General features: G+C 43.9%; 2 protein-coding genes across 5 annotated transcripts in view; one reads left to right on the forward strand and one right to left on the reverse strand.

Moving 5' to 3' along the window:
- CDC73 (cell division cycle 73) overlaps nt 1–4,795 on the reverse strand; it is a 107,359-nt gene extending 102,564 nt beyond the window's left edge. Inside the window, exons 1-4 of one of the 4 annotated variants that reach the window (XM_080349280.1) lie at nt 4,654–4,795; nt 4,285–4,435; nt 3,635–3,684; nt 862–1,971 (exon numbers count right to left, since the gene is read on the reverse strand). In XM_080349280.1, the coding sequence (XP_080205406.1) occupies nt 862–992 (131 nt within the window). In that variant the 5' untranslated portion in view covers nt 993–1,971; nt 3,635–3,684; nt 4,285–4,435; nt 4,654–4,795. Of the gene's footprint in view, nt 1–861; nt 1,972–3,634; nt 3,685–4,284 lie in introns of all 4 variants that reach the window. The other 3 variants (XM_080349283.1, XM_080349282.1, XM_080349281.1) reach the window with 3 other exon arrangements.
- On the forward strand, nt 4,470–12,492 carry GLRX2 (glutaredoxin 2; the record flags this gene model as incomplete). The annotated part of the gene is made up of 4 exons (XM_080349070.1): nt 4,470–5,119; nt 5,480–5,546; nt 6,220–6,396; nt 6,736–12,492. Coding segments are annotated over 4 exons (1,026 nt in total), but the record flags the coding sequence as incomplete, so codon positions are not given.
- Nucleotides 12,493–12,611: the final 119 nt, after the last annotated feature.

Consider the following 12,611-nt stretch of genomic DNA (forward strand, 5'->3'; position numbering starts at 1 on the left):
GTACGAAACCTCATTTCCTAGAAGTTTCCTAAAAATAAGCATTTTACCCAATATAACCATTTAAGCCACAGAAGCACTATCTCTGCCTCTCTCACGATAAGAACAACTAAGAATCAGCCTGCATTAGGTCCAGCCCAGGAAGAGGCCTCAGCCCAGAGCAGGCTGAGGAGCAGCAAAGCATCAGCACAGCTCCACAGGGCTGACTGGCGGGCGGCCCTCTCTGACCTCCCTGCACCAGGACAAAGCCCAGCAAGAGAGAAGCAGCCCAGGTAAACGGAGACAGTACCTAACACCTGTTCTTCGCACAAGCCTCAGAACGCTTGAGAAGCTGCCTCCTGCCATTTCATCCCAGAAGCCTGCAGGACCCGGCCCCGCTGCGACTCTCCAGCCCCGCCAGTCACACGGACAGGCCGAGGAAAAGCGTCGCCCCGGCCCCGCTGCTCTGCCGGTCCAGGGCAGGGGCTCCAACCGGTGGCCGGGTGGGGTCCTAGAAACCTTCCCGAAGGGACTGGCGAGACCTCCCGACCTGACCGGACTGCCAGAAGCACGGGGGGCAGGCATCGCCCAACCGGCCGCGGGCCGCTGGGACGGCTCCTACACCGAGACCCCGCGCCCGGGCGGAGCGGAGGCGCCCGGCCCCGGGGCGCTCCCATGGGGGCCCGCCGGGAGGCGGCAGCCAGGCCGCCCGCCCCCACCCGCCTCGCTCCCTACAGCGCAGCGGGATGCGAAGGGCGGCGGGACCCCACTTCCCGCTCCCCGGGCGCTGCCCCGCAACTTCGGGGCAACTTCTCCCTCCGCCCCCCGCCCGTCCCTTCCCCGGGAGAGCGGCCGCCCGCCGCCCGCCCCGGCCCCGCCGCTCACCCCCAGATGACATAGTTGGTCTTGACGTTCTTGGGCCAGGAGAACTCCCCGAAGATCACCTCGTCGCCCTTCACCACGATCTCCTTCTTCTGTGTGTTGTACTGCCGCAGCACGCTCAGCACGTCCGCCATCTTCGCTCCGGAGCCGCCGGCCTCCGCCGCTCCGCTCCGGCCCGGCCCCTCTAACAGCCGCGCGAGGACCCCTCCGCCAGTCGCGAGGCCGCGGGCTGCCCGCCACGAACGCCTGAGCAGAGCCGCTGCTGCTGCCGCCGCCACCGCCTCCAGAGGGCGACGCAGAACCCGTTGCCATGGAGCGACGCAGCCCCGCCCTCAGGGTGGCACCCGGCTGGGCGGGGCGAGCCCCGCCCCCGCCGTTCCGGAGGCTCCTCCCCCGGCGTGTAGGGACAGGCAAGGATAGTGCCGGCTGCCACGGCCATGGCTCCGGGCGGTGGGGAGGGGGCACGAGCCCCGCCAGCGACACGCTCCCGAAGCCGCTGCGAACCGTTCCGCGCCGGTGTGGGGTTTCCGCCGGGCACAGGCACTTCCGCGGGCGGCGGGACGGCAACAGCCGCGAAGTGGAGAGGCCACACCCCTCATGGCCCCGCCCCTCCCGGCCCCGCACAGCTCGCCACAGAAACGCCTCAAGACAGCGGCACAGAAGCTCTGCGCCCCGCGGAGCAGAAAGAAAATCTTATGGAAGGCAAAAAGAAAAACAAAAAAAGAGGAAACAAAAAAATCTGTGCTTTCTCAATCACCAAAAAAGTAATTACAAAAATATTTATTGCTTCTGCATCTGAAAAATACAGAAGTAATTAACACGACTGGGGAGGGACGGCTCTACCTTGCAGAGCTCCTGAACAGCCGTGCGCAGCGGAGCAGCCCGGCAGCGGCAGCAGGCACAGGCGGCCCCTCTGCGCCGGGTTAATTGCTGCTGCTCCAGCACACAAACACTGGCCATGTGGCCCTTCACAGCAGAACCCGGGCTGCGGCCCCTGAGGAGCATTCTGGGCCCGAAAGCAAGCTCTCGTGATGACTTCTCTGATCTGTGATGCTGCGCAGAATTTTCTTAACACTTTCCAACACTGGCAGGGAACATTATCCCATTTTAAATCTGCAAAAGACAAAACTGCATCATTTTTCTTCCTGTTAGTACTATGATCCGAAACTGACAAAACAGACTAAAAGTCAACAGCGTATATAATTTCCTGTTCCAGGATCACGGAATCATAGAATAGTTTAGGTTGGAAGTGATGACACATCTGGACAACATGCTGAATATCACAATTATAACATTTCACATATGGTATCGAATTGGTCTAGTACACAAATATACTGCAACACCTAGTAACATGCTAAATTACACAAATTACTTTCAATATTTATTTTTCAAGTGGTATAGAGTAATGTTTATGTACTGTGGCAGTTGCACACCCCCCTTTTTCCCTCCCCCCTCTCCTTCGATATGCAAGGTGAATGTACACCTCCCCCTCTTCCCCAACACTCCCCCCCCCTCTCCTGCAATGGAGCAGCTAATAGTTCCTTTTTGTTTAACCCTCTGTAAGTTAGCTAGGAGAGGGGAAGAGGTGCCAAAGGGTCTGGAACTTTCTGGGCACCCACAGCCAGAGTGTGGGGGGGTTGCTGAGAAGTTTCAGGGTGCCCACAGCCAGAGTGGGGGTGCAGAGAAGCCAAGAAGCTTCTGGAATGCCCACAGCCAGATCTGACAAGACTATAAAAACAGGGATCCCATCGAGGCTGCCCTTTTTGTGTCCTCTAGGAGCACCAGGCCAAAATGCATCCAAGAGTGACCATCCCCTTGGACCAGGACGCTTAGGTAACCTCCCGAAAAATGGGACTGCCTCATCTCCGCGTGTGGGTGAGTGATAACATAATAATTCCTCGCCAGATAAGCGAGTGTATTAAAAGATTCCTTGCCGAAGAGGCAAGTGTATTTTCCTGGGGTCATGGACAGCTCTGGCATTGTTTTTCCTGAGCCACGTGTATGCACACTGTGGATCTCCAATATTCCTATTTGCTGCACTCCAATAATTTCCTCAACTGATATTCGAACCTGTATTTATGTTACCGGAGTGCTAACTGATTTTATAAACCCCGCCTCTTATTGGTTAATTTGCTGCACCTTTTTTGATCAAAATAGAAGTTTGTTTTGTCCTTGTTGTTGTTGTCCGCCTAAAACTAACTTTGGGGTGCGTCCATTACATGTACTTAGGAGGCAAAACCATAATGAATAAACAGAATATCATTTCTCAGACTGGATTTGGAGTAATTACTGGAGCTACAGCTAATGAAAAAATGGAATGGAACTTGAAAGCCTTTCAGTGGGCCAAGTCCCATTTCTACGTCTCATTCAAAGACCCCCCTGCACCACCAAATCAGTTGCCTCTTAAGAAATACATCCCGTACACCTGCTGGGCTGCAAATAATACTTACTTCAGCAAGAGACAAAATCATTATGTTACAGTGAGTCAGTGACATTAAAAAAAACATTTGTTTTAGCTATGCTGTGGTCTGTTGTTCAGCAATCATGAATGATGCATGACATAATCAGCTACAAATTAATTTTCGTGTTTCAAGAAAATGTAGTTCTGTTTTACTCTTTCATTTAAGGATGCCTCCATTCAAAGTTTTAAATCGCAGTTTACAAACTGGTTCTCACAATTTGCTTTGGGAATCATAGTGAGATTATTAACGGTTATCACTAAATCAGGATTTTATAAGAGACATTAGACAAACTACTTTCACACAGCATTAGATACCTGAGCGTTTATCAGTTTTATCACAAGTGATGAAGCTAGAAAATCATCACCTGAAACGACAAAGCATGTTACTATTTAGTAAGATGAAAGTATATCACATAGATACAATGTTTCAGCTGCATTTAACAGAGCTGTAGTCTTACAAGTTATGCTGATATTATACATAAAATGAAAATAAAGTTGCAAAACAAAGTTTGGCAATTTTACACCACAGGTAAGTTCGTTAAGACTAAGAACATCAAGAAAGATCATTCAAGTCTTATAATATATGAGGAGCAAGATACGCCATATCTGAATACATAACATTCATTTTTACATATAAGTGAACAAAACAAAACCGGTACTTGTTAGTTGATATCCTTGCACTGTTTTTTAAAACACGGGACTGACTGCTGAAGAGCAATCCAGAGCAGAACCTCACAAAACTCATCCTCTCAACAAAGAGAAAGGCAGAGAAGTTTTTACAGCACTGAAATACTGCCTAGATACCAGTGGAGAGGCTCAGGGGATGTTCTGTAGGTTTGCTGTGCCAAGGCCATACACATTTGAACAGCAATCCAGGCTCCATAGCAAGTTATGTGGAGGCAAAGCAAGAGAACATTGCCAAACAGCCCTTAATAGACAGTCTGGGAAACAAAACAACATCCCACCTGAAGTACAGCCTCCAAATCTGTTAAGTCTTCAGGAAGAGTGAATGAATTTTCCAGGAGTCACTAGCAACAGTCCACATTTACAGGATTAGTGGCACCGCGAGCGGAACTTCCCGGGTCCCAGGGCATCGCTTGTTGTCTGGGAACGCTCCTGTTTCACAGGGAAGCTTATGACTGTTTGAATAACCGCAACGCCACCTCCCACCCCGCAGCAGCTCTGGAGCCTCCAGGAAAGCCGCCCCGTCTCTGCCCCTTCTCCTGACCGCCAACCCGCTGACAGGGGCGCTTGGGAGCGCCTTCACTGTCCCTACGTGGCGATTCCAGAACGGCTTTTCCTCACAACAAGCCCGTCACCGCCGGTGTCCTCACAAGTAGCGGAGCCAAGGCTGCAGGTAACTCGAGGGCCTGCTCCGCAGAGCGGGAGCCGCTCGCCCCGTACCGCCGCACCGCGTAGCTGCCGCTGCCCCACTCTCTCCGCCGCTTCGTGCCGCGGCCGCCTCCAGCAACTCCACCGCCGGCGGGACCCACCTCCCCGGGCGGGGCGGGGCTGCCTCAGGACACCGGCAGCGCGGCGGGCAGCCCCGCGCTCCCCTTGGGAGGGGCTACGGGAGGACCTGCTAGCGCGGCCGGACCGCCGTGAGGACTGCGGAGAAGCCCCGCCCCTTCCTCTTGGCGGCCATGGCCCTGCAGGGGGCGCTGCGCGGGGCGGTGGGGCTGCGGCGCTGGCTGGGAGCGCTCCGGCGGGACGTGTGGCCGAGGGCCTGGGGCTTGCGGGCGGCCTGCGGGCCCTTCGGACGCACCTCTTGGGAGCAGCGGTCCTACAGGGAGCGGAACGGCAGGTGCCGGGGCCGCTCGGGGCTGGGGGGGGGGGGGCCCGGCTGGCAGGCGGCGGCGCAGGGCTCGGGGCAGCGGGAGCTGCTGCTGTCGTGGGAGCGCGCGTGGTCCCGGCTGCGAGAGCCGGGGCTGAGGCTGGTACGCGCTGGCAACTGCGTTGTCCTTGGGAAAAGTGAAGTATTGCTCTTACAAAGGCAGCCTTTCTGGTTACAGTCGGTATTTTAACCGGCTGTAGGTGCTGCACCTGCGGTGCTGCATTTAATGTGTAAACAAAACAGTACGAAGCCAACATTTAATTTGTGAACTATAAAATGTGTCATTTGTTTGAAAACCAGAATATCTGACCTTAATTTCTTTTTAGTTTTAGAATGGAGGATAGTGTGTCCACTGTAGGATTGTCTAATGACACTGCTGCAAATCAAATAAAGGTAACATTATTTATGCAATTCTTACTTATTTTCATTATTTCTAGAAGCCAGAGGTACTTAAAAGCCCCTATGATTTATAAAAAGAAATTCTGTAAATAGCTCTGCGTGTCGCAGTCGAGAGCCTGACTTTCTGGGTAGGCAGGTGGGAAGCAATGTTTATTCTGCTGTGAAAGTACGGGACACATCCCTGAAAGAGCTGCTGGGCCACCATAAAGGTCTTCAGAGCAAATGTGAGGTGGCTGTGTTTGGCACCCCCCCTACAGGTCATGATATCTTTTTGACAGATACCTTGATGGAAGTCACTGTTCTCCTTGTCTTAAAGAAAGGCAGCTCATCCCTCACCTTAAGATTCTTGTGGCTCTAGATTAGAAGTTGGGAGAATTTAGAGGCCAAACCAGCTCTTCACTTTACCTTAAAAAACTGAGAATAAAGCACAGTGTTTTGGAAGATTCTTCAGAAGTAACCAGCTGTTGCTGTAGCATGGCTGGGAACCCTTCAGTTGTCCCTGTTAAAAATACCCCAGAAAGCCTTTTACAGAGAGTGATTTTCCTGTATTTGTTACCATAATATCAGATTTTTAACTTCTGTGTCTGTTTCTGTGACTGTTTGATACTGCTAAAATACAGACTTAAAAACAAGGCTCACTGACTTGAGTGTTCTTTTGAACATACAGGAAATTATTTCAGACAACTGTGTGGTGATTTTCTCTAAAACAACATGCCTCTACTGCAACATGGCAAAAAAACTTTTTGAGGACATGAATGTAAATTATACAGCTGTAGAACTGGACATTAATACAAATGGAAGTCAGTTCCAAGATATTCTTGAACAGATGACTGGTGGCAGAACAGTAAGTATATTTTCTTACATGTGACAAGCAAAGTAAGAACTTACATTACACATGTTCCTCATGGATTGCGACCATATCAAGGTCTTAATTTTTTTTTTTTTTTTTTGAGATGAAGCAAACTTGGGACACAAGTGCCTAAATTAAAGATAGTTTCCCATCTTTGTAAATATTGTGGAGGCTTAGGAGTTGTACAGTACTATTAAGTAAAGTGTGCATATATAAGAACATATATGCATATATAAGAACATAACTATTGTGTGGATACTAGAGTCCATATGTGCTTGCTTACATTTTTTTCTTCCCCAGAAGTAACTAATGCAGTCTTCATTATCTTCATAGGTCCCAAGAGTTTTTGTCAATGGGACTTTTGTTGGAGGTGCTACAGATACTAAAAGGCTCCATGAGGAAGGCAAACTGCTTCCCTTAGTTCATCAATGTCAAGTGAAAGGAAAGTCCCAAACAGCCATCTAGCTCAGCCTGGTCTTCCTTTGTATGAACAGAATTTCAGACAAGCTAAAAGATCAAAGATTTACCATGTCAGTTGGACTCAACAACTTCAAGCCATGGATTTCTGAATTGTAGATGATGTATGGACACAGACTGCAGGGATTAAGGAAATTACTTTGTGTCCTTGCCTCAGCTTTACCACAAAAAACTTGTAATTCTGGGGGTTCTAAGCATGAGACAGTAAAGTCATTTTATTGCTGTTACATCCTGTTGCTTATGCTTTGGAGAAGTACTGACTGTACAAGTAAAATCCTCTTAAGTTTTTTTTGTTGCAAATCAGTTTGCTTTCTAGCTTTGTTCCAATGTTACAATAAATTGTTAGTTCAATTAAATGGTGCCTTTAAGTGTAGTTTTTATCTGAATCTCAAATAGTAATCTTGAAGAAAGTATGAAGCAAAACAAGTTTGTGGTGATACTGCTGTATGTATGTCTGTCTGCCTCTCTTCCATTTCACTGTGATCACATAGCTACCAAATTGTATGTCTGTTTGCTACGGAAAAGGCAATGAAGATTTTCACCGCTTGAGAGGGGCAGGCGATTGCTTTTGTCTTTACTCTGCACTACAAAGTGTCAGTCTGTACTGTGTCACTCAGGAATATCCTTCTAGGGAAGCTGGACAGGTCGCTGGCACTGAACTGTGCAGCTACAAACTACGTTATGATCAACACTGTTTTGAAACTTAAAACCAAGTAAAATGGGTCTAATATGCATAGAGTTTATTTAGTACTTAAATCCTACAGTCAGAATGCAGTTTACTAGTAATTTTAACTTGCAGTTAAATGTCTAAAAGAAATGTCTAAAATTCAATAGTTTCAGTACAATGTACACCCAAAGCCAGAACAGGCAATGCCAAGACTCTTGGTTATTTCATGAAAGTTCATATGCAGGTAGAAAATTATATCACATTCTTCAGTAAAAGGGACCATTACACTACTAAAGGTGCACAGTTTAGAACAGAAACATTAGTAAATGAATTTTTACTCTCTTCTTGTGAATAAGACTTTTGTTATTGCCATTGCTTTCAGCACGGCATGCACCTCAACTTTTTTCCCCTTGAGGAAAAAAGCATCCCATTCAATTCCAGATAACTAGGGCTGTAAGAGTATCATTTACATTTGACAGCTGCTTTTTTGTGATGTGGGTTTGAAATAAGTTTAAACCACATCATTTGTAGAAAGTCTTTAGTATAGTTTCCTGCACTGTGCATCTTTAGCATGTGTAATGAGTTCAACACACTGACCTTGTTATATTTTTATTATTGCGGTTTACTGTATTATGCTAGTTTCATCACTGCCTTATTAAAATTTCATTTACAAGGACACGCTCGTCAAGGTAAACACACACAAATGTGCATCTCTCACTAAATTTATACTTAATAAAACAATTTATTTTGCAGATACAGTGGTAACCAGGTATTTTTTTCTCTGTGTAGAATTCTTAGGCCAGTTATGTTTTCTCAGATTAACAATAGTCTTACACCTGAAAGCTGGTAAATCCATCATGTAAAAATAATAATAGTATGCAAAGAAATTTTTCAAAGACCTTTTAAATTTTGTTCCCTGTTAAAAAAAAAAGTCCCAAAACAGTAGTGTAAAATAACCCTTTGAGTTCTAAGTTTCAGAAATCCCAGGGCACTGTCACTTAAGGCAATATTCTATTCCAATAGTTGAGAAAAGATGATGTATGCCTGCAGGTCCAAGTGAGTGCCCGATTATAAAAGAAGTTATGTCTTAAGGCACTCAAAGGGTTAATTGTTTATTTTTAATCATATTAAGGCTCCCCATCCAAATAGTTTCTCATTAGTTTCGTATCATTTCATAGAAAGTAGCAGCAAGACAGTGCCTTCATTACTGGATGGCACAAAGCCATGTCATGTTTAAGTTATTTAAACATGATATGGTGGTTAAAGTGTGGTTCTACTCTAGGAAAATAAAATAAAGGGGGACTCAAAAATATTCAGTAAAATTTTCCATACATTTTACTTAGTGTTGTCTCCAGGACAAAGCTGTTTATCTTAAAATAATGCTTGCCCTGGGATGTGAATGTTAAAAATTATCCACTAAAAGATTCTGTACTTACACTTAAGACGTACCTGCTTATCCAGCTTAACCACCACGCTCCTAAGGAGTGGGTGAAGCTGGAAATAAGAGATCAAGTTATTTAACTAAGCAGACAGAGCTCTGAACACACCCATCTGCTGCTGCTTTATACAGAATTATGTTTAAAGAGTAGAACTGCACTTTTATAGGCGAATGTAATAGAAAAGACATTTTTAACTAGTTGTGCTTAACTCTAAGAAGCTGGTAACATTAGGAAAACAGCTTTCTATGTTCATTATTTGTTAATGAAGCATTTATAAAAGTTCTCAACATACCACATATATATGCAAATCTATATATTTAAACTTAAATTCAGAATGCAGAAATACCTAAAGAAACCACAATTTACAGTATCAAAATTATAAATCCAAATATAAGCACACATATTGAAAGATACCATACCTTCTGCTGACATTAGCTAAGCTTAAATTTTAGCTCTCAAAGCAACACATACATAATCCACTGTCCTAGTGTTTTACCCTTTCCCATAACGCTTACTCAGCAATGTTGTACACAACACTGTATCATGGCAAGATGAAGTTTCTACCACTGCAGCAATAGTCATTACAAACAGCTTACTTACAGCATATTTGTCCACTATGAAACATTGTAAATAGCAAAATAAACCTCAAAACCAATTAAATGCTTACAAAAAAGATTAAAAGCGCAAGCAAGACAAATGATTCTTTGCTTTGGCTTACTTCTACATCCTATTCTTTGAACATTTTCTCTAAACAATACTTCAAAGAAACTGCTCGTTTATCCAGAATATTAATTTAAACGTTTCCCTAATTCTGCATATTACAGTAGTCAGATAATATTCAATAGTATGGAAAGCTCCAACCCCCTGAACTAACTCTAGAAAGAAGCTTTAAATTTGAAAAGCCTATTTTAAGTGGTTATTTTATAAAAATAAAGCCACTCTCAAGCAGATGTTGGATTTTTTTAGAGAAGCAAAGTATACTTCTGTCACTCATCTTTACACAAAGTTTTACCGAAGATCTGATAGATACAGCAAACTAAATGTTTTGTGAGAGATTTATATAATCAAAGAAATGTAACAATTTATCCATATTTTTTTTTAAATTAAGATAAATACTATGATATCAGTTCATGTATCAGTTATTTAGCTAAGCCAGCATGCTCAATGAAGAACAGAGGGAGGAAAAAAAAAAAGGAATGGACAAGAGTTTATATGTGAAAAGAGATTCAAGTACAGGTTTAAGGTGACAAGGAGATGAGCAAGGAGAAAAAAAGCTAATATTAACAGAGAAAGGGAAGGGCAAAGCAAACCGGTAAGACAAGAAACAAAATAAAAGGAAGCAATTCTAATACTTCTGGTACGGTGGCTTTCAGTTAGGTATGTGGTTGAGTGCAGAACATTTTGCAACAGAGATTTCCTTAGTGTTTTTACAGACAGAGGCATTATTAAAACACATTTCCAAAACTGCTGGTGTACTTTTTAAGCCAAGAATATATTGTTCATTGAACAGCCTTTTAAAGCCATGCCCATTTATGGGCCCCAATTAAACAACAACAAAAAAGAACAACACAACCCCCCTAATGTTTAACAAACAGTTTTAAGAGGGATTTTAAGCAGCAAGATATTTTAGCGCCAGCTTTTAGTGGCCTCCACATAGTGGGCACTTAGACCGGCCCTGCGGACTTCAGATTCACACCTACTTTAAGACTTCACTTTTTTAAACACAAAGGAAAGTAGGTAAGCCCCCGTATTTTGTCTGTCACCTAATTCTACAAGCAGCCCATATTCTCCTCCTCTTTGCTACAGGTCTTAAACTCCTGACATAAAACTCTATTTCTCAGCAAAATTATTACTGTCTATCCAATTTATTACACAGTGCTGATGTATGTATTGCGTGATTTTTAAGAAATCTTGAGTGCCTTCTGCCCTCTTCACATTCTTGATTGTATCCCTTCCATGAAGAAAGTTGACCTTAATGTTCATTCCTTATAGTACTTCATTACACAAGAATGTTTTACCTCCGCTGTGCTTCCAACCATTACGTCCTTTTGTTCTTTCTGATGCTAAAGTGCCTGAACATTGTAGTCTTAGGCCTAATAGTCTACTACTTAAGAATTGCGATGGGGTCACAGTGAAATGGCAGCCCAACTGAAAGCCTGTTAATTCTATCAGACATCAGGAAACCTGCATTAACCCAGTCTGCAGCTGCACTCTGCATTTAGACTTTTCTTTTAATTAATGTTGTGAATAAACTTAACTAACTTGTCCCTGTTCCATTTTTACTGGTACACTGCAGTGCACAATTATAGCCCCATTTTTATTTTGTTAGTCAGTGTTCCTCCAATGCAAACAACACTATTAATTTGAAAAAGTTAGTGTCTCCTCTTTGGTGAAAGGGGAGGTTATTCATTGTACATTGAACTAATGCTTAAGCTTAGCAACTCCGCCTTAGCTCACTTACTGTTTCTTTTTTTTAACATTACAGTAATTATTGCCACTTTGTATGTCCAGTTATCAAATTGGAAATTATCAGCTTAGTAACTAAAGACTAAAATCAGGACAAATTTGTGCTATGGCAAATTAGTTATGCTGTCCCCTAAAATCCACTATCTGGGCAGATAAAAGATCCAGCGTAGGGAAAAGGAATATGCAGCATCATTCTTCTAAGGCCCTTACTGTGAGATAATAACAAAACCAAACAGAAAACAGGAGAAACAAAGGTCAACACACTACAAAGTTTCAGCTCTCTGCATTAACTTCAGTTTCCCCTCTCTGTGAAAATCTTAAAGGAGCAGATGTGAAGCTGATTTCACTGGTGCAAGTTTTACAGCAGATAACCAAACACTTAGAATATTCTATTTCTAACAAGATCTTTTTAGCACAGAGATATGGCAAATATTTAGGAGCATATTACATCCTCCAGAACGGATGACTACCTTTAACATGGTGCACAGCCACCCAGTGTCAATAGATACAGGGAGCTACATTTTCCCTAAGTTCTACTGAAAAGTTCCCTTTCACTTACACCCTAATTCGAGGGACTGGATTTTAAACTGGCCTGCTTTCAAAGATGCAACACTACTAAAACCATTCATTCAATCTGTTAGTAACTAGTCTAATCTTTTACTTGCAGTAAATTTATGCAATTAGCTGCATAAAGTTACTTGAAATACTTGTTTAAGTTTTTATTTTATATTTAGTCCAAAATATTTCCTATTACTTCACAAATACTACTCCAAATAAGAAAAAGTACTTGTAAAAGATACTTATCTATCAGTCATTTTCAACACTGCTAGCTTAGAAGAAACACCTAATCAGATGTTTTGACTACTGTGCAATTAAAAACACATAACTACCAAAACCAACCCCAAAACATCAGTGCATTTACTTGAAATATATTGAGTAAATGAGGTTACTCCCCATATTCATGGGGTTTGTTTAGAAAGGAGACTAAAAGTGGTAAGAATTTTTTCATAAAATGGGTAATTCTCTTTTTCCAACTCAAAGTGCTATGTCTCAGCTGTTGTAGGAACACTTGTTTTTTCTAGATGTCACCCAGCAAGCTGGTGGCAATCCCATATTCTCCAAGGATCCTATCAGAGCTGTATCATAGGAGCAGTGATAAC

Source organism: Nesoenas mayeri (assembly GCF_963082525.1).
Source record: "Nesoenas mayeri genome assembly, chromosome: 8".
Taxonomy (NCBI): Eukaryota; Metazoa; Chordata; class Aves; order Columbiformes; family Columbidae; genus Nesoenas; species Nesoenas mayeri.